The 25,296-nt window shown below is 41.0% G+C and overlaps 1 protein-coding gene across 1 annotated transcript in view; it reads left to right on the top strand.

Annotated features, from left to right (window-relative positions):
- Window positions 1–25,296, top strand: part of smtnl (smoothelin, like) — a 32,355-nt gene that overhangs the window by 6,027 nt on the left and 1,032 nt on the right. The window contains exons 3-9 of the mRNA XM_037086450.1: window positions 14,732–14,813; window positions 16,587–16,835; window positions 16,961–17,017; window positions 17,102–17,162; window positions 17,250–17,384; window positions 17,482–17,605; window positions 20,761–20,912. Of these exons, the coding sequence (XP_036942345.1) occupies window positions 14,732–14,813; window positions 16,587–16,835; window positions 16,961–17,017; window positions 17,102–17,162; window positions 17,250–17,384; window positions 17,482–17,605; window positions 20,761–20,912 (860 nt within the window). The remainder of the gene's footprint in view (window positions 1–14,731; window positions 14,814–16,586; window positions 16,836–16,960; window positions 17,018–17,101; window positions 17,163–17,249; window positions 17,385–17,481; window positions 17,606–20,760; window positions 20,913–25,296) is intronic.

Genomic DNA, 25,296 nt, shown 5'->3' with positions numbered 1-25,296 from the left:
TGGCTGTTCAAACAGGCCTGATTGACATGATACAGCACGAGTCGCACACGCACGCACATACACACACACACACATGCACACAACAACACACTGAGGGCATTCTTAGTGACTTGAACCCCAGCTGGAAGCAGACTGTGCCAGAGAGATGTGTATTGGCGTGTCTTGTCTTCCCGCCTGCTCTCCAGCTGTCGATGTGCACCTTCACCGTGACCTGGCACGCCGTCACTTGATGACACACACACACCTCCACGTCCACACACACACATACACGCACACATGCAGATCTGCAAAAGACACCTGCAGCACATCAGCATGATCTCGTTCACATTAAAAACACACCTGCAGCACACATGTATAAATCATGAATACTTTCTTTTTGCTTTTTTTCCACTGTTCTCTTCAAACAAGAAATCAAACGGAAGATTTGGTGCTCTTTCAGCAGCTGAACTGAAATATAAACACAAGTTTGCTTTATACTCCAGGTATGTTTTTAATGACAAAATGTTGTCAAAATGAAGAGTAATGTTTCCCAATATGTTTCCCAAATCTGATTCAGAACAGTGAAATTTGCATACAAATATTTGCTCAGAGACCAAGCTGTGTGTGTCAGTGTGTACGCATTTCCATCTGGAAGGTTTTTGAAGTGTGTGTAGACGCAGCTGTGTGGCTCTTTTCTGTCCTCTGATAGTTTTCAGCAACAGGAATTAGTCAAGATTAGGATTGGGACAAAGACCTAAACCTCCTTAATATTGTCACCTCTTTCTCCTCTGTTTTCTCTTCTTGTCTCCCCTACACACACACACACACACACACACACACACACACACACACACACACACACACACACGTGTCAGGAGACTGCTGTTGCCAATTACAGTGCCAAAGCAGTCGTTTTAATGGGCCATGCTGTGGGCTCTTTGGCCTCATCAGGAATACATTGAGTGTGGAAAGATTACAGAATGGACCTTCCCCTCTTCCTCCCCTCTGAATTATTCTTTCACTCATTCGTCTTCTCTTCTCCATCTCTCTCTTTCACCCTTATCTCACCTCATCAGATTGTAACTGCTATTTGCCTCTGATCTTGTAAATTCCTTCTTGGCTTTGGAATAGTTTGACAAAAAAAAAGAAAAAAAAATGGATGTAATTTGCTCAGCTGTAAAGGAGATGGCTTATCATGTCAATTTAAAACTGCAAATTCAGAGATTCTATATTCTTGGTAACAAAAAAATACAACTGAAGAAAAACATAAAATGACCCCATACAGCTCATCCAGCATAATCCAAATCCCATTCCCATACCGATTTGAAAAGACGCTATTTTGACCTTTTTAATGTCTAAATCATCACTACACGTACATCAAGTACACAAGCTCAACCGGACATCTAGCAGGCTTCTGGTAGCTTGGATTTCCCTGGTCGAGCTGTTTGACGCCCATTTTTATGTTTTTTTTTATTTTTTTATGTGTCTTAAAACAAATCAGCTGACAAATCCAAAGTATGGCTGAATTGACTGAATTTTCGTTTTTCGGGCAAACTGTCCCTCTATATAGACCTCTGATATCAGGTGGTTGTGTATGGAGGGGCAGACTGGAGCAATCCTGTGGTTAAAGCTCCAGACTTGAATTAGTAAGTGCACCTAGTAATTCACCACCTGTGAGAAAAAGCTGTAAAAAATATTCTCTTTGGTGCTGGAGGAGCTTTGTAGAGCCTGCCAAAATAGCCCTGATGATGTCATAGTGATGTCATCAAGGTTTTTTCATCGAGGGCGGGGAGAGAACAAATTATAAACAGAGACAGATGGCAGACTTCCAATGGAGGGTGGAGTCTCAAAGACATAGCTCCTGCTGGTGTAAACCCAGCATTTCCTGGTTTTGTCACTTCAACATAAAAGCTTTTACATAACAATTTAACAGGGGACTTTTATTGTGAAAAATTGATAGGAAATGAAATGTGTTGATTACCCAAATATTGAGGCACTCATTACCCATAATACTGCTGGGAGTATTATATTTTTCAAAATCAAATGAAAGTTTCATATTTACTTAAATGCACATTACTGTAATACTTCTTCATCTTTAACATTTCCTTCTGTCTGTGCTGTCTTTCTTTCACAGTTAAATAATAAACTTCCCAGACCACACTTGTACTACTCCAGACTCCAGTACTGCAGAGCATTAGACACACTACATTCCTCCAGCGCTGTGTGCTGGGGCTGGGTGTTCATTAGCTGCCAGGTTAGAAGGTTATCTACAGTTCTCAGTGTGCAGACACTGGATTCACTGGATTTATGGCTTGTTACAGCACTTGCATCACACGTTGTGTAAAAAATGATTTCTTGAGATTGAAAAGTTGAATTTGGGGTGGTGTGTGTTTCATGTATGGCTGGACAGGCTGCATAGATGAAGGTTTTCATCGTGAAGTTTTCCAGCCATCAACAGTGCAGTACAAACTGAGTAGGAGATTTGGCTGGAAAACAGATAATTGAATCAATAGATCTTTGCAGGAAGCAACTGGATTTGATCTTAATTTAGAGAAACATCTGTACTCACAGCACCACTGCTGCGAGACACAAGCCACATGAAACATTCAGGCTGCCATATGACGGTCTGATTTGATCCGTCAGAGGGACCAGCACATGATGTGAATGATGATGTGTGTGTGAGTTGGTGCAGATTTCACCAGGTTGCACTCCCCCTCCATTCCTCCTTGTGCACCCATTAGCTCCATCTCCTACTAACGTTTCTTATCTGCACATTCACCCTTACGAGCAGCAGACCTCTGCTGTGTTTTAGTTTAGTCACAGTCTGAGAATAGCCTGGTGGATTGATTGTGATCCCAGTACAAACTGAACTACACTGTGATTACTGACTGCTGGGGCAACATTAATACATGCGCAGACCTTCCTTTAGTATTATGTATGGAAAAAGTGAATGGTTGTTTTGATCCATCTGCTGTTCTCCTGTCTGGGTAGTAGTAAAAGCATATTCTCTTAATTTTTTATTTATTTATTTATTTTTTGTTGTGAAGGGGGGGTTCTGCCATGCTGTCAATTACTGAATTTTGGATTACTTGCATTTCTATACCACCTTTACAATCTACTGACAACTCAAAGCACTTGTTGCATTCACCATTCACACACCACATTCAAATGATGATTGTTTTTTTTTTTTGTATAACATATCTTTATTGATTTTAAACATAGGGTTAGGTGTACATCACTTTTTTCAAAATGGCGTGGTTGTCTCATTTAAAGTCTCCCTTGAAACAGCTTCCCTCCCTCCCACCTGCCCAAAACAAACATGCAGCACTAAAACACATAGCACATAATGAAAAGGTTTTCAATGTTTTAATGTTTTAATATAGCTTGTTTTCATCATTCCCTGAATGAAAGAGGTTATTTAACTGCTTTGTACTGACTCCCAGATACATTAACACAATTTCCCTTTGTTTCATTGCGTCACTTTTAAAAGAGACTTGTGCAAGTAAAAGCCCCAATGTCCATACCAACAGCTGTACATGTCTCCCACAGTAAACACGGGTCCTGAAGTGCCTGAACACCTTGTCAGTAGTGAATGCTGAATGGAAGGTGACTCTACAGACTAGGACATCACTGTGGTGTTTCCCTGACTAAGATAGGGAACCCCCCGCCCCCCCCCAGACTGTGCCAGCTCGGACTGTCCCAGCTACAACTTCTGATCACTGTGTGTCCAAAAATTCTTGTGAGACCCATCCATCCATCTATCCGTCCGTCTGTGTACTCCTCCCCGCCTCTGCGGCCCCTTCCCCATTCTCTCACCCTTCCCCCAATCTCCCCCTCTGAGCTCGGCAACATTTTAAGGCTGGATTCCTGGCACCAATCCCCCCGTTTGTGGCTATTAATACAGCCATGAAGGAGACAGAAAGCAGACTTTTAAACACACACTCTCACAAGCTTATGCAATGTTTGGAAAAAAATATGTTGTAGTCATCGGACTTGTTAACCTGTCATAGATTGAGCTTTTATTTCACTAAATGTCATTATGAATTCATCTCTGCATGGTTGTTGGTCTGTCTGTCCCCTCTGTTGTTATTTTGAGTGTTATGGCAATGTAAACTACTTACTGCTTAGGCCATTTCTAATGTTGGTTTGGCAATATTTACTCTGATAAAGACATGCTTTCAGTAAGAAGTTAAAATAGACTGAGACTGATAGAGAAGAAAGAAATAAAAGTGAAAACAGGGCACAGCTGAGGAGAGAACGCAAGTGTGTGTGTGTGTGTGTGTGCGTGTGTGTGCGTGTGTGTGCGTGTGTGTGCGTGTGTGTGCGTACACATGCCGGGGGTTTAACAGAGGTATGCGGCCACTCCCTGGCTACCCCTGGCTCTCTTAATGACTTCCAGACAATAGGCCGTGTTCCCGTCATCATCTCTTTGGAAACAGGTTAATAACTGACTGGCTGATGGGACGGCTCACCCTTGTTGCCCTCTGGAACTCAATTTCAGAAAGTAGATTTCAAGGTTGCCCCTTTGGCTATGTCAGCTCCATCCACTGTGGGGATACCTCACAATTTCATTTAGCTGCGCTCAGATGCAGTGTCCTGGAGGAATGCCCAGAAGGCACTTTTATGAAATTTGGTTTGAGAAGTGTGGGGCACGGGTGAGAGAGTTTTCTATCAGACATGAAGTCTCAAGACCACAGGAGGGCGAACCCCGTATAACTGCTCCATTGGGCCCAGGCGAGGTAGGAACATGACCCCGACTTAATCAATCTGTCTGTCAACTCCAGGAGGATGAAATTCAAAAAATGAACTCTGCAGAAGTCACATAATGCAGCGTCGGAGGGGGACAGGCAGCCTATTGCATAGAGAGCATATTTGTTTTCACAACAAGATAAAACTATTAGGAGCCCTGCAGGGAAATGGGGTGATTACAGCAGCTACAGTCACAGTAGAAATGCAAAATAACCAGGTACAGCAAATCGTCAGTGTTTAGATAAAACACAGCTGGCTAGTTCAACTCTAGAACATGGTGTGTAGAGAGCTAAAAGGAAGAAAAACATATACTGACTTGAAATGTGCTGTGAAATCCAGTATTCCATTTCACAGTAGAATACTGTGTTTTGCAGTCAAAAGTGATGGCAAACACAGAGTTACTGTGATAATCACAGTATTCAAGCCACTGCTGTGAAGAATCACAGTAGATATAGTGCCTGTAAAAAGTATTCACCCCCTTAATTGTGTCCCCCTCTTATTGCTTTTATAAACGGCATCATGGTCAAAGAGAGTCTTTGCCGCTCTCCCATAAAGCTTTGACTGGTGCAGAACCCAGGCAACAGTTGCTGTATGCAGAGTGTCTCCCGTCTCAGCTGATGAAGCTTATAGGTGTTATGGGTGTCTCTGTGGCCTCCCTCAGAATTCTCCTTCTTGTATGGCCACTCAGTTTATGAGGATGGCCTGCTACAGGCAGATTTACACGTGTGCCATATTTCTTCCATTTGTTAATGATGGAGTTAACTGAACTCTGGGGGATGTTCAGTGACCTTTTCACAGAGATGCTTGGTGTGTTCTTTTGTCCTAATGGTATGTCTGTACTGATTAACCAGTGACTGGATGTTCCAGTGTATTTGTACCACAATCACGTGAGACACATTCACTGCAGTCAGGTGATCTACATTTCACTAATTGTGAGACTAGTAGCACCAGTCAACTGGTCCGCTGTTGAATTAGGTCACTTTGAAGCAGGTGTTGGAAGTTTTTTTTTTGTAATTTTTTGGGGCAAAAAAGCTAAAATGTTTGCACCATGATTCCATTTATAAAAGCAATAAATGGGGAAAACAGTTAAGGGGGTGAATGCTTTTTAAAGGGCACAAAATAAAGAGAAAAAGAGAACAGTGAACCTATATACTGTACATACATGCAGTCTGACGTGTGAAAATCATGTGAGCCTCCAGACCAAACTTTTGGACTTTTAGACTTGTCTCCACTCCTCAGGGTGATGAGAGCTTCACGCTAGGCTGGTTCTGCATGTCTTCTGTGTGTTTATTTGTTTTGCTGCAGGCCAGGGTAGGTTCAGGGCCAAGCAGAAACATGATACAGGCCATGACGTCGGCAGATGGAGATGGTTATCATCATGATGTCTGCTGACTTTTAAGTGACTCTATCACCAGCCATCAAGCCGGAGTCAGAATGCAAAAGCCACCACAATCCAAGTGGCTCTTGCATTTGGTTTGACACTTCTGGGCCACTTACCTACCAATGTGCTCCATTCACCCCCTCACCGCTCACTACGCAGCTGTAACTACTCTTTATTGTCCATTTTGGACTATTATTTGATTAGATTGTGGTCTTTACAGTTGTGCATTTAAGTTAACTCCTAAAAACGACCTCAGGCCATGCTAGCAGCTCTGAGACTGAACTTAAAACCAGTGTTGTGAATTAACAGCAAACTTGAGAATGCTTACACTGATAATGCTAACAAGTCAATATTTAGCAATTAATGCCTACATTTCCACCACCTTAGTTTAGTCAGTTAGCATGCTAACATTGGCTAACCAGCACTAAACACAGTACAGCTGAGGCTTATTGTAATGTCATTATTTCTGCAGGGATTGGGCTCTACATGAAAAGTTAAGGAATTTTTTTATGAATGAATTAGTGAGGTGGCTGCAAGCTCATGATGTAAAATGGGCAGTCTAGTAAGGAAGGTTTTTGGTTTCAAGGCTTATTGCATCTCGCGCAAGTGCAGAACATACGCGTTACTGTGGCGTTGGCAGCACGTCGAGGCGGTATGTTCAATGCAACTTTTCTGCTGAACGGGTCAGATGAGAGGCAACGGGTGGTCAGGTAAAGGCAGTTGGTTTAAGTCTGGGTGGTTTGTGGTGGGCCTTAAGCAAGAAGTGTCCTGAACTCCAAATTACTTCTGTCATTAAGAGACATCGTATGGGGATCATGATTGCTGATCTGATATATGCGGAGATATTTTACTCTGGACCGAAGTGGTGGACTAAGCACCACTACTTTCTTAGAGCTGCTGCTGGCAGAAAATGCTAATCAGTCTAAATGGTGTCATAATATCATATTGAATTTGTAATGCAGCTCTGATGAAAAAAACATGGATTTGGTTTTGATAAGACCACATGACAGCTACTACTGGAGCACGCACAAGCAAAAACACATGTATGCTCTTACACTCACACCACCTGTACAGTATCGTCAAACTCCCAATAGAAATGGGAGTGAGGGTAGAGCTGAGGTCAGCATGTCAGACTCCCCCACCTCATCCTACACTTCTCTGCCTCACTGCCGGGAACAGAGGAGGAGAGGAGAACAGGAAGGAAGGGGGACAGGGAAGACGACTCTCTATTGTTTACTTATGTTGGAACTGGATGTTATAGAGGAGAGAGTGAATAATGATTTTTTTTCCCCAAAAGGCAAAGGACCCATTTCTCATAGATACTTGTCCCAGAGGAGATACTGTTCTTCCTCTATAATGCGTAGAGATCTGTCACTGTGAGCAGGTCTTATATGATATATGTGCTTTGTTCTTGTCATTTCTTTTAACAACGGTTAAAAAAAACAAGACAATGATTGAGTCCTTGAGTCCTGCTACATCTAATTATAGTATCAGTCCAAAATCATGTTTATTTATCAATGGACTGTGAAGAAGTAACATGTTTGATATTATGATGTCTGCACTGTTAACCATGGTAACCAGTCAGCCAGCCCTGTCCCGTCCCAGTCAAAAGCTTCTGTAAACACCAGCACTCCCCCAGTTCTCCTGAGCACCCAGTCTGGACCACTAGATGAACGGATAACCGAGCTAACTAGCTAATGGCACCTCCAGGTAGCAGCAGTTAGCAGTTACCCAGGTGATATGCTGCCCCCTCATTGTTTTGAGTATATGTCTGACATGTGGTCAATTTCTTACATATACATACCTTTAGATTTTAAGTGATTAAACAGTGATGAGTGTGTTATTGAGCTGTTAAAGAGGACCTTATGTATTTAGGACCACAAACACTTGTATAGTTGATTGTCCAAAACTAAGAAAATCCCCTAGAAAATTAATTAATTAAAATGTTAAGTAATTATTGTTGCTTTATAAAGGAATGCCCACGTGACATCACTATCCATTGAACTGGTCTGTATCTCTAACCATGAACAGAGGGTTGAATGCCTTTTTATAATCATAGCAAGAGATTGTTAAAGACCTCAAAAGAATCACAAAAGCATTAGATGCAGTTTGCAGAGAAGCATATGTGAAATCTTGTCATGCCAGCAGCCAGGACTGTAACTTGCATTCAGTGGTGCTGTGTTTATGAAAGAAAACCCCTGTACAGTGGCTCACCTGCAATTACGTTTTTTATCCTCTTAGTTCAAAGGCTTGTCATATTTTCCACTCTCTGCCTAATGTGGTGTTTCCTGCGATTTTTCTAGCATAGAAATTGCAGGCTGCATGGTTGTATATGACGAACAGGTGGTTTGAATATGTCTCTTCCTCTGAGAGGATTCCTCTATAGACTCCCGGGAGGAAATTACAGAGCAGGAGTCCTCTGTCAGCCTAGAGGGAAGCTTACATTAGCTGGAAATAGTCACAGCAGATAGCTCACAATGAAACCACAACTTATTTAAAGGTCTGTGTGTTTGAATTAAACAAACTAGACATGATGTGATAATTTGGATAAAGCTAGGTAAGCTTAATGTCAACAGTTTATTAGCTTAAACGTGCAATATGTAAAAATTGTCCGCCTGCCATTTTAATACTCGGATAAATAGGGGACAACATATCACCAGAACAACCACTAACTGCTGCTAACTGCAGCTGCCCCTTAGCTAGGTAGCTGACATTCTCGTGCAGCTATCGGGTCAGTGCCACAGGAACTTTGGACATGACAGGCTGGGACTGGCTGGCTAGCATGCTAACTTCAGTAGATATCCCAGCAACACAACACACAGACATCATGTTGTCAAAATTGGTAATTGTTCACAGTCAGTTGATAATTTGTGTTAATTTTTCAGTGTTTTCAACTTAAATTCCTACAAACTTAAGATAAAGACTGGAATTGGATAAACGGCTTGTTAGGCTGTGTCCAAAGGGAAAATAAGTCTGTCTACCAGAACCTCTACATTTAAATAACTGGCTCTAGCTTCATATTCAGTGACCTAAATGAAAGTGGTATCAGTCTTCTGATTTAACCTTTAAAGAAGAAAGTCAGAAAGTGAAATTCCCAAAATGTGAAACTATTCTTTTAACTCTTCTATTTAACCTATTTTCTGTCACCTAAATTAGATAATATTTAAAGACATAACAAAAAAGCATCAAATGCAGTGTTGGAGCACAGAGCCAACACAGCGCTGGGCCACTGTTATGATGGAACTGTATGTTTCCCAGCAGTGTACCCTCATCAAATATGTCCCATTCATAGCTCACCCCCACCCCTACCAGGTCTTTATCAAAGTGTCAGTGATGAAGTTGCCTCTGACAGCTGAACAATGTCTTCTGACTAAACACAAGACATGGCGCTCACCCAGCACCCTCATACCTCCTCCTGTTTGCACAGACAGGTTTCCCAGGTTTTCCCGTCGTTCAAAAGTAACAATATTGTGGTATTTGCAAATGCTCTGGTGGACATTTTGTTAGCATTAAAAGTCAAAACTCCCACTGAGACGTCGGAAGAGGAACAGTTATAAGTTTCAGTATGTTACATTGTCTCATAGAATCAGGCTAATATATTGTAATTACCAGGATCATTTTCTTTCTTTTTTTTATTTTTTAGATTAATTGTACAACAAACAACAGTTCACCCATTACATGAAAGCTCTTTACAACACGCTTTGATTTATCTTTTTTGTTGAATGGCATTTCAAGCCGGTGGTCTTTTTTGTCAGAATTTGATGTGTGCAATTAAGTTTCGAGTGCAAGTAAAGATGGCAGATTCCTTCCTTTCCTTCCTCTTCATCTGTTTCTTTCCTCCTCCTCATCCGTCTCTGCTCTTAGACACACCGAGGGCTGTTCCACAAATTCTGCTCTGTTTCACCCATTTCGTCCAACATTTTATTGCTCCCCACTCACGATCAGTGTTGGGGCTTAACTTTTTACAAAGTAATCTGTTACTTGGATTACTTTTTTGTTGTAACAAGTAAGGTAACCCATTAGTGCTGCAATCAATAAAAGATTGGAAAAAATGTCATTTTTTCCCCCTTTTGATGGCACTAAGATTGAATAAAATTCCTGAAGCTTTTGCTCTGTTCTTGTTACTCTCCTGCTGCTCAGCAGGTGGCTGCGTGCAGGTGGAACAGTAACCTACAGTTGTCTCAGTACACGTGCAAGCTAGCTAATTCAGTGTTGCAAGATGGCAGAGAGGACAGCATTAACTTTGTGGAAATATTCCCATTATTTTGAATTTTCAGGCAGAAAGGACAAGAACAATTTGTACCTGGAGGCTACGTGCATGTCAGAGAGCCCTATAAGAGCCTGCGTTGTATTGTTTTCATTGACACAGCTGTGCCTAATACTGTCTGCCTCTGCCAGTTCACTGTCAGATTATCAGCAAAATAAAAAGCTGGAAATGTTAAATTGCGTCTGTCATCCCTATTATTAGGACTTAGAGTTACTGACTGTGCGCGGCATGCGGTTTTGCCGTAATTTATGGTGACTCTAAAGTACTTGAACGCTTTACTTTTCTCAGCAAATAACGCGGTAACGTAACAAGTTACTTCTTAATAGCAGCTATCTTGCGATGTAATGAGTAACGTCACCAAACACTTCTCAGGACGCAATGATACACTACCAGGGAGTCAGCAAAGAAAGAAAAGCTAGCTTTTGTCTCCCTACTCTTCTGTATCTCCATTATGAGACTGCTTTGACAGAGATGTTGCAGATGTGTTCAGATGTTTTTCTTCTTCTATGAAGAGCTAGAAGACGATGACAGCTGCTAACAGCAGCCCAGACTAAACAACTGGTCATTCCCCTTCAAGCTTTAACTTTGTCTGATTTACTTTATGGGAGTCAGGGACAAATTGAGATGAAGAGAAATGTAAATACACCTCCTGTGTGTCTATCAAGGGATCCTGAAACAGCTCTGCAAGGTCTGTTTGAGCGTCATCTTGACATGATGCTAAGTTTAGCCTTATCAGTAGGCAGCTAACACTCTAACACACACGTGTCTGCCAATAAAGAAAAACATGACTCTTACTGACTGATATGGGTTTGAGAAGCTGCCACCAGACTGAGGCGATGATCTTTAAATTTGATTGCTAATTTCCAAGGATACAGGGATTCATCAACCCTTTGACTCTTGGCAAAGGACTAGTTTTGGGAGTGCACATAGCTCGAGACCTGGCATGAACATGTGATTGCGCTAAACCAGTTGCCTCACGAGAAGAGGTAAAACTACTTCCTGCTATTCTGTGGGGAACACGATTGTCTGAATTAAACTTGATTTTCATCAATCCAATATTTGTCAAGAAATCTCACCCTGGTGCTGCACTGACCAACTGACATTACTGGGCCTCATTGTTTTCATTGTTAGCATGCTACAATTTCAGTTTAAGAGATTCGAGAAAATCATAAAATCTCTTTTAAATGTATAAAGTAGTTGTTTGTAATAACCTGTGACCTCACCCCAACATAAAGAATATTTTCCAGTTGTGTGAGAGTGTCCAACACTTTTATTTATTTATTTTTTTTTTAAAAGCATAAAGATATAAAGGTTTCCCAAAACTGAGGCAGGTAGCAGTTACTATGGACACTGAGTCCCGCTGGAGCAGCTGTGTATTTGCACAATGTTTCATTGCTGTTGCAGACTTACATATCCACACCTCCTCAATGTATAAATATTTGCTTTGGAGCAGATGCTGGTAGCAATATTGACCTCTAGCAGAACACTGCGCTCGATAGCATCCAGCCTATGACACCAAAGATTTCAAATGGTCCTGTGTCTATTGAGCAAGAAAAGTTTATTATCACATTTTGCACATAAAGAAACTGCAAGAAAGAAGTTAAAATGATAAAGCAGGGATGAAATGCAATATTTGAACTTTGGTTAAGACCAGGAAGCAGGTCAACATAGCGTTAAAGATGCAGTACGTAAAAATCAGCCACCTGTCTAATTCATACTGAGAATAATACAATACAAAGACATAACATGAAAAATGATTATTTCTTCACATTCTATTGATACAATTAGTTAATTTTTGAATGTTTTTTAACCTAAATGATTGCATGTTGCACCTTTAAAGCAGAGTGAAGCATATATAAAGCCAGGATTGTTTCTGAACGATTGGCGACATCTTGTTGCTGACATCTATATTTAAAAATAAAAAGCTGATGATCCCCACAAATCAGCACCTCATGTTGGGAGTAAGTCTATCAGATATCACTTGATGTTTGTGTGTGCATGCTCGTGAAGTTCTGGTGCCAAAGTGTTTGTGTATGCATGTTTGTGTGCATCAGTGCTGTGCCATGTTAGGTGAAAGCACCAGTGTGTTCTGCCAGCAAAACAGACGTGGAGACACCAGAGAGTTTATAGGAGCCTCAGCAGCTGGTTTCCCCCTCTGACCCGCTGTGGACGTCTGATGATCTGAGTAATTAAGCCTGCAAAGCCCTCTTCTCAGAGCCAGACATTCTGCATTTCTCCCACCTCCTGCTGGATCGCCAGCTGTTTCTACCTCACTACCATGGATGGCTTTCGGCCTCATTTCCAATAATGCAGTACACAAGCAATCCCCTCTGCGCCTTCCTCACCTGTTCATACGTGATGATATTTTCTCCAGAAGTCCTCAGTTTTTCCCTTATTCTCATCCAGGCTGGAGGGGAATAGGGGAAAAGTGTAGCTTATTTTGTGTGGGTTCAACAAATGAATAAACACACTGAAATACATTGAAAATAAGGCATTAGATCAGAGATTGTTTTTGATATTATATAAGATATTTTGAAATATATGTTAAACAGTATTTCATGTTGGAAGGTGATGATCTTTTCCACTCTGCCGGGGGGCAAGGAGGCCAGAGGCATGTGCCCAGATCCAGCACAGACTCAGTACAGTCTTCCAGTACACCATCATCTGAACACCACAGATGGTGCCTGTCGCATTCATTGCGTTACTGTCTTGGTCCAGTCTCACTGCTCTCATCAGTATCATTTCCAGCAGCAGCAGGCAGCTGGTTTCAGGGTATTAGCTGTGATAAACCCGTTGTGTGCCACCACAGCACCAATCTGCAGTCAAAGACAGTGATCACCTGGTGTTGAACATTTAGCAGCCAAAGAGATATTTCCCACAGAATCAACGGTGTTAAAAAAGGTTTAGGAACAAACTTTGTTCCCTTTCAACTGACTGCAAATGAATGTGATTGGTTCCGTTTGTTTGTCCATGTGGTCTCGTCTCTATCCGTTCATTTAGGGGTTTCTGACAGCAGAGGCAAGCGGGCCAGATGCTGCGGTTCTTCTTCCAAACATGGTGACGTTATCTAAACAAAGAATTGATGCATCAGATGCATCAGTGGTGAAATAAGGTTCTCGGTCAGACACAGCGCAGAAATCAGCCTTGTCTGCTTCATTCCTGTGTGAGAGCCAAGTGTTAAACACAACCAGCTGTTCAAGTTATCTGTTGCCAAAGAGCTGAGGATCTCCAAAATGACTGCCTGAGGGTGCGTTACGTCTCCTCAAAGCCTGTTTCAGGGTCTGTCAGACCAACACAGATACACTGAGACATGTGGTTTGATACCGACCTTGAGAAAACGTGCGCAGCTATCAGCGCTGCACTATTGACCGGGCTCGTGTTGCGAGGCCAAATATCAACACAACAATTTCCATCTGTCTGTTTGACAGGGCCACATGGAAAGTGACAGCTTGACCCACAACCTATGTGGGTCAGCAGCACCATGCGGGTGAGAGCTTGAGATAGAAGTATCTGCTCAGGAGAGTGAATAGTTGTTTCCATGTGGCTGATTGTGTTTGGAGAGTTGTCTGCACTGATCACAGAGACGGGAGAAACACAGGGACACGTAGCCTTTGAAATACGAGCCGAAGATATTTAAGATGTTTGACATTAAAATTTGAGCTCAATCATTTTAGGAGTCACGCTGCCGGATGTGGGCAGCCTTCCCGTCACTGGGTGTCTCAGGGACAGTAGTGCCTGATTTAAAACAAAGACCACTCAAGTCTTATCAAAGGAGGGGAGGCAGACACATAGAACAGAACAGAACACCCCGGTGCCTCTGACGGCTACATCAACCAGCTCATTTATCCACACATGCCGGCCAACTTTGAAGTGTGTCGAGTCGTGTCAAGCTTTGCCGATTTGTTTTGTTCTGTCTGAAGTCATGTCAAAAAAGCCCATATGTTGGAGGAAGGTCCAAAACTTAAAATGGTCCAACAATGACTCAATGAGCTCCGGACATCTGGATTTCTTTTTCTGTTAAAACAAGGAGAACATGATGCCCTGACTTTCTGCCATCCAAACACATGTTGGTTTACGAATGACTCCAAACAAAAACTTGCACGAGTTCAGAATGGCAAAAAGAACAAACACTACCATCAGTCTATACAACTAATCCAGAATGATTAATTCACCAGGTGCTTATATTTCTGTTTTAAAACTAATTTTCCAGCTTGAACTGTCTTGGAAGTAGAAATACTCCACCAACAGCCCTCCTGCTGATCGCCAGTGAAGGTCAAATATGACTTCATGCTCCTTTAAAAGCAATAAAGGGTGCTAGTGTGTTGTTGTTAACTATACGGTTCAATGTGTTTCAGAGCATTGAGAGAGAGGAGCCAATAGAGGTGGACCCCGCCCCAGCACACGCCGGCCAGGAGAACGGACACGCTGCTCCCACAGGTAACTACACCACCACTGTTCTACAGCCTGCTTCAAGGTTGTTTCAAAGTCATAGCAGCCCTGAAAAACAAGGTTGTAAAGGATGACTCCACTGTTTTTACACATGGAGATCAGTTTACATGTCATGGGGAGTACTGCTATGAAAATAGTTGAATAATGTCTTACATAACTCTGGAGGAGTTTTACAAAGTTTGAAAAAATAACCCAGATGATGCAATCAGATTATGGCTAGGCAAGGTTGAGACTACAAGTCTTTGATTTAGAGCCTTTGTTACAAACTTAAGGAATGGACTTTGAAAGACTTGGATGTTATCCATTAGTTTCTTGTGACGGTCAGTGGGGGAGGGATTATGGGTGATACTTCTGACGTTCAGCCAATAAAGTATCATAACTGATGCACCTGCTGCATTTTCAAGGTCATAGAGGTGTTAGCTTGTTTGCTAAGCAAGAATAAAATTGTTAGTAATAGCAGTAAAAGTATGCACGTAATTAAGTTGATCAAATAGAGAAACAAATGATACGTTGTTCCATTCACTTAAAGAAACAATGAGTGTGTGAAACAGAATGAGAGCGAGATGCAGATCCACATGCCAAAAAAGACCCACAGAAGGGTTGCCAGATGCCTCCTACCTCTGCATTCTAGTCAAACATAATGTCTCCTGCTTTCCCTGCAGTCTTGTCAGGTATAAGAAACTATCCAAGGGTGAATAATGTTGATGGTTTACAGTACCATCAATACTCTCAGCTTTGAACAATGCAGACACAGCCTGTTTTATGGTTCCTCCATTCACGTTCTATTGTGTGGCTGAACACGGTCCATTTACACCTGGATCAACATAATGCAGACCTACCTGCAGACCTCCTACTGCTTCTCTGCCTCTCTGCTTTTCTCGCTAGTGTGCTATATATTAATCCTTGCTTTATTCTTTTTCCAGACGCACTTTATTTTAGAGTACACTAACGAGATGTGATAAGCTATACTTTTGAATTGATATGGTTAAAAAGTTAAAAGCAAAGTGAACCAATAAACTCCAATAAACAGTAATAACATTTAATAATCCATCATTTGTATTAAATTAGACAAAATCTAGAAGTAATGTGGTCTATATTTGACACCAAACATATAAAAGTTATATGCTTAGTAATCTGATAAAGATGTAAAGTAAATCCATAATTTGCATCAAATTATGCAAAAAATAGAAAAACTATGGTCTTTACTAAATAGTAAACAAGACAGTTATAAGATAAGTACACTAATAACACATACACATCCATAATTTCTATTCAATTAAGAACCTAACTCTTCTGAATATGCATTCAGTTTTTCATGATTTTGAAATTGAGATAGTCCTGAACAATGTGATGACCAGGTCCAGTTCTGTGGCTTTGTGACCTCACACATTGTCACAATGTCAAATATTTTCATAATTTAAGCAGAACAGCTAATTCGGTAAGTAAGAATTTATTGAGCAGAGCTGCTCTGATGTTGCAGTACAAAAAGCAGTGCTGGCTCAGGCACATGTGAGCTGACCAATCAGAGCAGAATGGGTAATCAGGAAGAGGGCCCTAAACAGACAGGAGCTAAAACCCCAGCATTTCAGACAGTGACAGAAAAGTATGACAAACTGATTGGACTGATGTGTTTTTGGATCATTAAAGCATGTAAACCTGTTTTAGTAGTAACCCAAAATTAAATTGTGAATCTGAATATGAGTGTTTTATATCCCCTATAAGGATTCTCATCAACGTGATCACGTCTTTTCATTCAACCAGAACATTCAGGATTGGTACACGGAAAGATCTCTCTGCTCAATGACTTGCCACACGAGCACACAGCCCCCGTTGCCATGCGAATGCCACACCTCCCAATCACTGCGACAACCAAGATGGCCGAGGGCCCCGACTCCCCCAGCAGCCCTGTTGGTTCTTGCTCCTCTCCAGTCTCTGGTGCCTCACCTACTGGCCAATCAGCTGCTAGTGCCAAACAGACACAACCAATTGAGGAGTCTCCAGTTCATCCAGGTGATTGATGGTCCCCGCTATATCTAAATAGACCTCTCTGTTGTTGTTGTTGTTGTTATTTTCATGACATCAGTGTAGGATGATTTATTTGCAACATTCAATTTCCTTGTTCTTGTTGCTTTTAGTATCCTCTACATGGACTCCTACACCTATCAGAGCTCTGGGATCTCCCCACCTTCAAGGTGAGCCATGCTCTCAGACACACATGCTATCCTGTTGAGACACTGCACATTACAGATTTGATTTACAATGACTGTCTTTTACAGAGAAAGCAAATTCAGCTCCAGCGAAGTCGGTCACCTACTCAGGGCTGCTGCAGCATGACGGGTGAGTGAAAGGTGGCATCTTTAAGGACAGGTAAGAGATGTTTTGCATAGGCATCATTCCATGTTCTTCTGTGCTCACATCCTGCAGAGATGGTGACAGATCCTTCGGGCAGGTGGGAGAGAGGAGGCGAGAGCTAGTGAGGTCACAGACTTTGCCACGGAACATTGGCGCTCAGGCTCGTCGGTCCATCTTTGAAAGACTGGACTCAGAAACGAGCAACAGGTAAAGGCTGTTTACCATTGCATTTGGATGAAATTAGCATTGAAGTTGTTAACAAAACACTGAAACACTCTTCACTCCTTTCCCTGCTTATGTACAGTCGCCCCAAACCAGTGGACTCTAAACCCAAGCTGAAAAGGTCTCAGAGTTTCGGGGTGTCCAGTGCCAGCAGCATCAAACAGATCCTGCTTGAGTGGTGCCGCTCTAAGACCATAGGCTACCAGGTAAAACACCAATTATAAATGTGCAGACACAACCGTCCCAAAAATATTCACATTCACATTCAGCATATTTTCTAACACTTGGTCAGATGCTATAAGACTCCACACAAGTTCAAAGCTTTTAAATGCAATTAAGTATGCTTGTTTCATCCCATTTGTTACAAACTGCACACATGTAACAGTATTGCTGACTATTTTTCAAAGCAGATCATAGCTGATTACATGTTTTAAGATATTTGTCTTCCAGCCAGACAGTCATTGACAGTTGAGTACGGCATGAAGATTAATTGACAAATACTTCCTTAAGATAGGTAACCCTGTGTATCTTGGTGTCTTTTTTGTGGAAATTATTTAATTTTTGCGCAAAATGTAATGGAAGCTGGTGCTGTGTTCATGTTCTCTTGGGAAAGCGTTAACATCTGAGCTTTCAAGTTGGCAGCAGATCAGCAGCAGCAAAGTAAATGCAAGAAGCTCATAAATCCACGTTATCCATTTCATGATGTTTTCCAGCTGGTAGTCTGTTGGGGCTGGCTGGGAATGCACTGTTGTTCCTCAAGCTTAAGTCCTAGATAACCGAACTTTCTACCAGCACATGAACACACCACATCAGCTGGCTTCCTGGCTTACAACTGCGATATCATGCCAAAATAATATAACTTTTGTCCCCCCCACCCAGTGTCTCCCTGTGGTGTGACGGTTGTTGCTGCTGTTGCAGACAGCCACATGGCCACCTCTTACAGCTTGGCCACTGTCCCAAGCAAAAAACACCTATACAAATCCCAATTTCTCCTAGAAATCCCAACTTCAGTGTTAAGAAGTAAAACACAAGTTTCTACAGTTTTTCCACTGTTCCACTGTTACCTGGGGAAACCAGGGGAAAACAATGCCTCCTCCTGTTTTGGGTGCACATGGCAGACATGCTTTGTTTGTGCTGTATCTCAACCTTTATTTTTCTCCTTGTAAAATCAGGCCAAATAATATAGAGACCATCAGTATTTAATTCAGAATGATACATTAATGCAGAAAAGTTATTGCATGATTTTAAATTTAGTTCTGTATTTTACAGGAGGCCAGTGTAGAGAGGTTAATATGGAAGAAATATGTTTTCTCTTATAAGCTCTTGTCAGTATGTGCGCAGGAGCTGGATCAGCTGGACAGTCTTTACAGAGTTGTTGGGGCGGCCTGATATAAGGGAGTTACAATAATCCAGCCTTGAGGTAACAAAAGCGTGGACTTCTCTGCATCTTCTTGAGACAGGATGTTCTTGTTTTTTGCAGTGTTATGTAGGTGGAATAAGTCAGTCCTTGAAATATGTTTCATGTGGGAGTTAAAGGACAAATCCTAATCTAAGATAACTCCCAGATTCATCACTGTTGTGCTCTAGGCCAGAGTAATGACATCCAGAGTAGTTATATCAGAGATTAGATAATGTTTTACTGAGACGTTTAGGGCACAACACAATAACAATAATGTCTTGTCTGAGTTTAAAAGCAGAAAATTGTGGGTCATCCAGGTTTTTACATCCTTAATACACGCCTGAAGTTTAGCTGATTGATGAGTGTCATCTGGCTTAATGCATAAGTATAACTGTGTATCATCTGCATAACAATGAAAGTTTAGTGGGTATCTTCTAGTGATACACCCTAAAAAAAGCATATATATAAAGTGAATAGTATTGAGTCGAGCACAGAACCTTGTGGAACACTATGACTAACTTTGGCACAGTAGGATTCATTGTTTGCAAACAATACAAACAGAGATTGGTCAGATAAATAGGACTTGAACCAGCTCAGTGCAGTTCCTTTAATACCAGTTCTATGGTCTAGTCTTTGTAATTAGATATGATGGTCAATGGTGTCAAAAGCTGCAGTAAGATCTAACAAGACTAGCACAGAGACAAGACCTTCGTCAGCTGCAATTAAGAGGTACTTTGCCAGTTTAACCAGTGTTGTTTCAGTGCTATGATGCACTTTAAAACCTCATATGAACTGTTGTTACGTAGGAAGTCACACAGCTGATGGGCAACTGCTTTCTCATGAATCTATATCTGCCATGCAAAATCATGCTTACATTTAGTATTTTTCAGAGATGTTTGTAAGCAGTCTTATAACTTCGAGGCTAGCTGTTCGAGCTTCTTCGAGCACATATGCTAAGCTAAGCCAATTGTCTCTCAGTCCCATGTTCTCACTGGACATGAGAGTGTATCATTATCATATACAATCTAACTATTGGAAAGAAAGTGAGTAGGCTTTTTTCCCAGAATGTATTCCTTTAAAAATGAATAAGGCACACTCATATATCCTGCGTTACTGTAGCCATTCCAGAGTTAGCCAATGTAAGAAAAACATTCATAAAGATTTCAAATGACCGGCGGAAAATAACTATTTACACAATTTGTCAGAAATGTGCTCAATAAAGCTCCAGCACTTAGTATTGACATGAGAGAGACAAATAAGTTTTAAATGAGCCCAGCCCCTCTCTATCTTTCATATAGCTTTAACCTGTCAGTACACAGTGTAGCGTTAATGTGTTTAACATCTACCTCTCAGCCATATAGGTGTATGGAAGTGAGTGCTATTGTGAATAAAGGTGTGTGTGTGTGTGTATGTGTGTGCTTTGTGTTGAGGGTGCAGGATTAAGATCATTCGAGTCATGGTTGAGAACATTGCTGCACACTGGTAACCTTTTTCCCTGCAACAGCCTGTGCCAGCTGCTCCATGTGGCTTTGGTTATAGTCAAGCCAGGCAAAGCCAAGACTCTTATTAAAAGCGGGCAAACATTCACACACACACACACACACACACACACACACAAGACAGATTTTCATCTGATAACTTGACATGTTGCATTTCATTCAGCGCAAACTCCAGACTAATAAAGGACAGCCTTGCAATGACATGAGTTCAAAAGCATGTAACAGACCAAAGTCAAGAGGAGAGGGGAGTCTGTTTTATCCATCATCATTATGAGCCACACAGTGAATGAGGGGATGGCCTTATGACTTTTTAAAAGTGGTGTTCTTAAACGTCCTTCAGTCTTTAAGTTTTTACTGCTGTCTTCCAGGCACACAAACGGACTGGAGTGACACAGGAACTGACACACACATACACACTTGCCGCATCATCATCCAAATGTCCTTCTTCTCTGTTTCTCGGTAGAACATTGACATCCAGAACTTCTCGTCCAGCTGGAGTGATGGGATGGCTTTCTGCGCTCTGGTGCACTCCTTCTTCCCCACCGAGTTTGACTACAACTCTCTGCTGCCCGCCCACCGTAAAGACAACTTTGAACTGGCCTTTAGGACTGCAGAGTGAGTGATACCAGAATACGAAGACAAGGCAGCTTTTTGGAATTCTGTGTCTGTGTCCCTGATATGATGATTATCATGGGTTTTGATCAGTTACAGATTTATTGTAGAACTGATCATGCTTGGGTTTGATCCATATCATTGTCAGATCACAGCAAAATGGCTTTGTTTTGGGTTCATATTGATGTGGTAAACATCTACTTGCTGGTCACAGTTACAGTGTATTGATTTTAGGTTTATTGGAGAAACACTTATGTTGTCTTTCCCTCTGTCACTGATATGAGAAGACGGGTACCAATCTCTGTTTGTGCATTAAAGATGTTATCGATAACATTCCACCACAAGATGTGGCATTACTCCTCCCATCTAAAACTGCATTTACGCCACAGCAGCACTGTTGTTTATCTGCCCTTTTGAGTGGTTCTGTTTGTTGCACTAGATTATATTAATGCTTATGCTAGCTGGCTAACTATAATGTTGCTAATGCTTGCTGCCTGAAGTTAACATTGCTGAGGCTAGTTAGCGTAAACATTTCTAATGCTAGCAAGGTAACGCTGGCTAGCTGATGTTATGGTAGGACAAAATGGCTGCACACTGGAGAACTCAGTCATTTTTAGGTTTCCATAAACTGGCAACAAAAGATTAGTACCATGTGATACCAGTGGCATCATGCTATTGGCTGACAGAAGCTTGAACCAACCATCAGAAATTTTACGTATCATCAATTTGGACCTGTAAAACCATTTAAAATTATTGATTTGTAATCATAATAATGTCTTGAAGGAAAAGTAATACCTTTATTCTGCACATTTCTGCAAGCTCTGTAGATGCCTCATTTAAAAAATATATATTTGTCTACATAGAAATATCATCAATGTGACTTTCAAAGCCTCCAGTGTATTTTGACATTTTTATGGTATTTCTATATTTCTATATTCTTATTAGTCATTTCCTGACAAAGTAGGTGAGCCTTACTGTTGAGAAATGTTTTCTGAGAAATAACTTAATTTTGTGTCAAAGTCACTACATTTAAACTTTTATTCAAATGTCATTGGCATAGTGACGTATGACTGTAGTGTTTATCCTCCAATAGGATTATAAAAGCAGCATGGCTCCTTTAAGATATAGGGCAGTGTATAGTGTGTGAGTGGTAAAGATTGGATTGTTTTCAGAGCAGACCATCCAGCAAAGACTTAACTATTAACTATATAATATGTAAGCGATCTGCATAAAAAAAGTCTATCTAACAACAACTCCCATGTTTCCATGCAACATTCATAAGCCTAATGATAAACCTGTGTTTAGCTTTTCCCAAAGTCAAAATATACTTGCACCAACATCTCCCATGTTCAGAAATTAACACATTAAATTGTTTGTTTAATTACATACTGAGGGACAGAAAAAGTAATTATAAATAAAGTTCTGCAGGTAGAAAGGTACTCCCACATTCGTGTTGCCGCAGTGAGGCTGCACGGTTTGATACTATTGATGCCTGCACAGAGTCCTACAGTGAAACCTCTCTGGCCACCCACACTGTAGCAAGCGATCTAGTACAGAAGTTCCAGACAGATGGATGAACTGATGTTTTTCTTAAAATACTTGGAACAAGTAAAACAAAAAATCAAACAAACAAACAAAAAAACTAACATTGTATTTAAACATAACAGTTTGTGCACGGATTAGACAGGTCATTTACACTAACAGGCTCTTTTTCTAGTTTTGTAGAAAGCAGCTGTGTCTCCCTGAATCCATTCTTTAAACTAGGCAAAGCTAGTCACATCCAGACTCCAGCTCAAAATGTAGCGCACAGACATAAGAGAGGCATCAATCTACACTTGGAAGGAGAGCCAACAAGCGTATTACCCTTAAAGTTGAACTATTCTTTTAAAGCCACAACAGGAATTGTGCTGAAAGAAATCAGCGCTGATTTAAGCCGTTGCTCTCGTCATGCAACAGCAGAAAGACTTATTTGTTAGCACGGAGTCGGTTGTGGTTTCTGAATTTTGCTGGATTGGTCTGAAAGTATTTATTGGCCTTTCAACAATTCAGCAGTTCAACAATGCAATTCCTGACTTTTATGTGGCTGAGTGTCTCTTAATATGTTTTCATTGTTGCTTTTGTTATATTATAGCCCTAAGTTTATATAATGATTTTCCTGCCTATCATGTTTGTTTCACCAGGCTCTTTTGTTTTATGTTTGGTGCTTTGTCTGGCGTAAAGCAGTTCACAACACAGTGCAAGTGTTGCTGCTAGTCTCAGACAGACACAGTTATCATTTTCATGCCCGGCACCCACATTGTATGAATAGGAAATGCACTCACTCCCACCTGTGCTCTCATCACGTGACGTTGAGGTGCTGCACACTGCTACCTATAGGCAGCTAAAAGCAACTGCACGTTAGAGCAACAGAAAGCTGATGTAAAGTTAATGGTGCAGAGTTCTTCCTGCAATTTAAAGGGCAAATTATTCAGACAGTAAGGCGCACCTTCACAGGCAAATTGCATACATTTTCCATGCCTGTAGTAATGTCACTGTAACATTTGTCGAGGCACATGTGATCGGCAACTATTTTTCTGTACGAATGTGGGTTGTGTGCGAGACATTTTGATGTGTAGAATAACACAGAACAACATTTCACATGGGATACTAACCGATCCTGTACTGATCCTGTTGGTGAGGAAAATCTATTAAGCCTACCCTGTATTCCTTGTGCTGATGATAATGAAAATTATCACGCAGAGCAGATGCACACACACACACACACACACACACACACACACACACACACACACACACACACACACACACACTAGCACTCAGCTAAACATACTCTCTAGCTCTCAAGGAACACCAATTGATAAAGCACAAACATGAGTAAAGCACAAGTGAGGAGGATGCTGCTGGCTGGTAGCGGCAGCAGGGTACCTCTTCCTCCTCCTCAGATAATTTCATTGTATTTTCTCCTATGTAGTCATCATCTGATGGTACAGATGATTGTGGAATGACTGGGACAGAAGGACAGCAGCGGGGGACCATATTACCCATATTGCCCCTCAGTGAAAACAAGTGTCACTGTTTAATGTGCTTTAGTCTATGCACCACATAGATCATTTAAATAGGGCCCCGTGGCTTTACAGAGCATGGCTTATTGTTTCCACAGACTGATAGCATCGATACAGGCTGAGCACTATAGAGCATACTGATACAGGCCTGCAGCATGGCTCTGAACATGCTCTCTATCAGGGCTTAAACACTGGCACTCTGTTTAAGAATATGTTTTTCTTTGACTGATAACACTGCTGCAGAATTAAGCTGATTTGAATGAAAAACAATCTTCACTTGGTCACAGAATCAATCCTTCATATATAGAGTCAGATTTAGACTTGACCTCTTAAAGAGATCACGCATCTGTATATATATGAAAGTGTATATGAATTATTACAAGCATAGTGTTGTTCTTTGGCCCCTCAAAGCATGTTTATTGGCAAGTAAATCAGTATTTTCATCAGAACTATGCATGCACTGTATTAGATGCAGATTATGGCTTTAGAAAGGTTAGATTGATATACCAGGCTGGTATTGGCTGTTTATCACTGTTTTCTTGATACATTTCTGCCACAGTGTTTACCTCCCACATCACATACATATGGAATGGTTAGTCAACAAGAATCAACTGAAAATTAATCGTTTCAATACACAAAAATTACTAAACAGTCTCTGGTTCCAGCGTCTTATGTGATGGTTTGCCATTTCTTGCAAACTCTATATTTTTGCATTTTGGACAGCTGGTGTGAGAAAACCAGCAATTCTAAAGAAATGTGATTACATCTTCTGACATTTTGCAGTGCAATTAATAGATTAAAGAAACCTTCAACTGATTCAGCTGAAACATTTTCACCAACTTCTACACATGTGTGCATGTATGCTGTTTCACTGTCCAAACTTTCTGTTTTGGTTGGGTTATGGCAGCAGTCTTGTGAGTATAAAAAGTAATCACAAGTCATTTTTGAAAAAAAGAAAAGACATCATGTTCAAATAATTCGAATAGTACTTCAGTCAAAGTTGAATGTACTGAAGTATCAAAAGTAATTTTCTGGCAATAAATATACTCATGTTTTAAAAGTACATGTAAAAGTAAATCGAACATGTATTTATGTGTATCATAATGTGTTCTATGGGTCAAGAAATGATCGGCCTGGCCGAATCTGATATTCAGCGTTTTTCTGATTATCAGAATCAGTTTTTATTTATTCATTTTATTCTAATGCCAATAGAATACATTCATCTAAAACTGCAGTATTGTGGCTTGGCAGTCTGCAAAGTCACTAAGGATATTACATTAATATAGTGGAGTTAAAAGGTCAATATTCAAACTGTAGTGGAGTGG

The sequence above is a fragment of the Acanthopagrus latus genome, chromosome 2 (genome assembly GCF_904848185.1).
Source record: "Acanthopagrus latus isolate v.2019 chromosome 2, fAcaLat1.1, whole genome shotgun sequence".
NCBI classification, from domain to species: domain Eukaryota; kingdom Metazoa; phylum Chordata; class Actinopteri; order Spariformes; family Sparidae; genus Acanthopagrus; species Acanthopagrus latus.
Note: the sequence above shows the minus strand (reverse complement) of the source record. Positions and strands in the feature narration are given on the sequence as shown.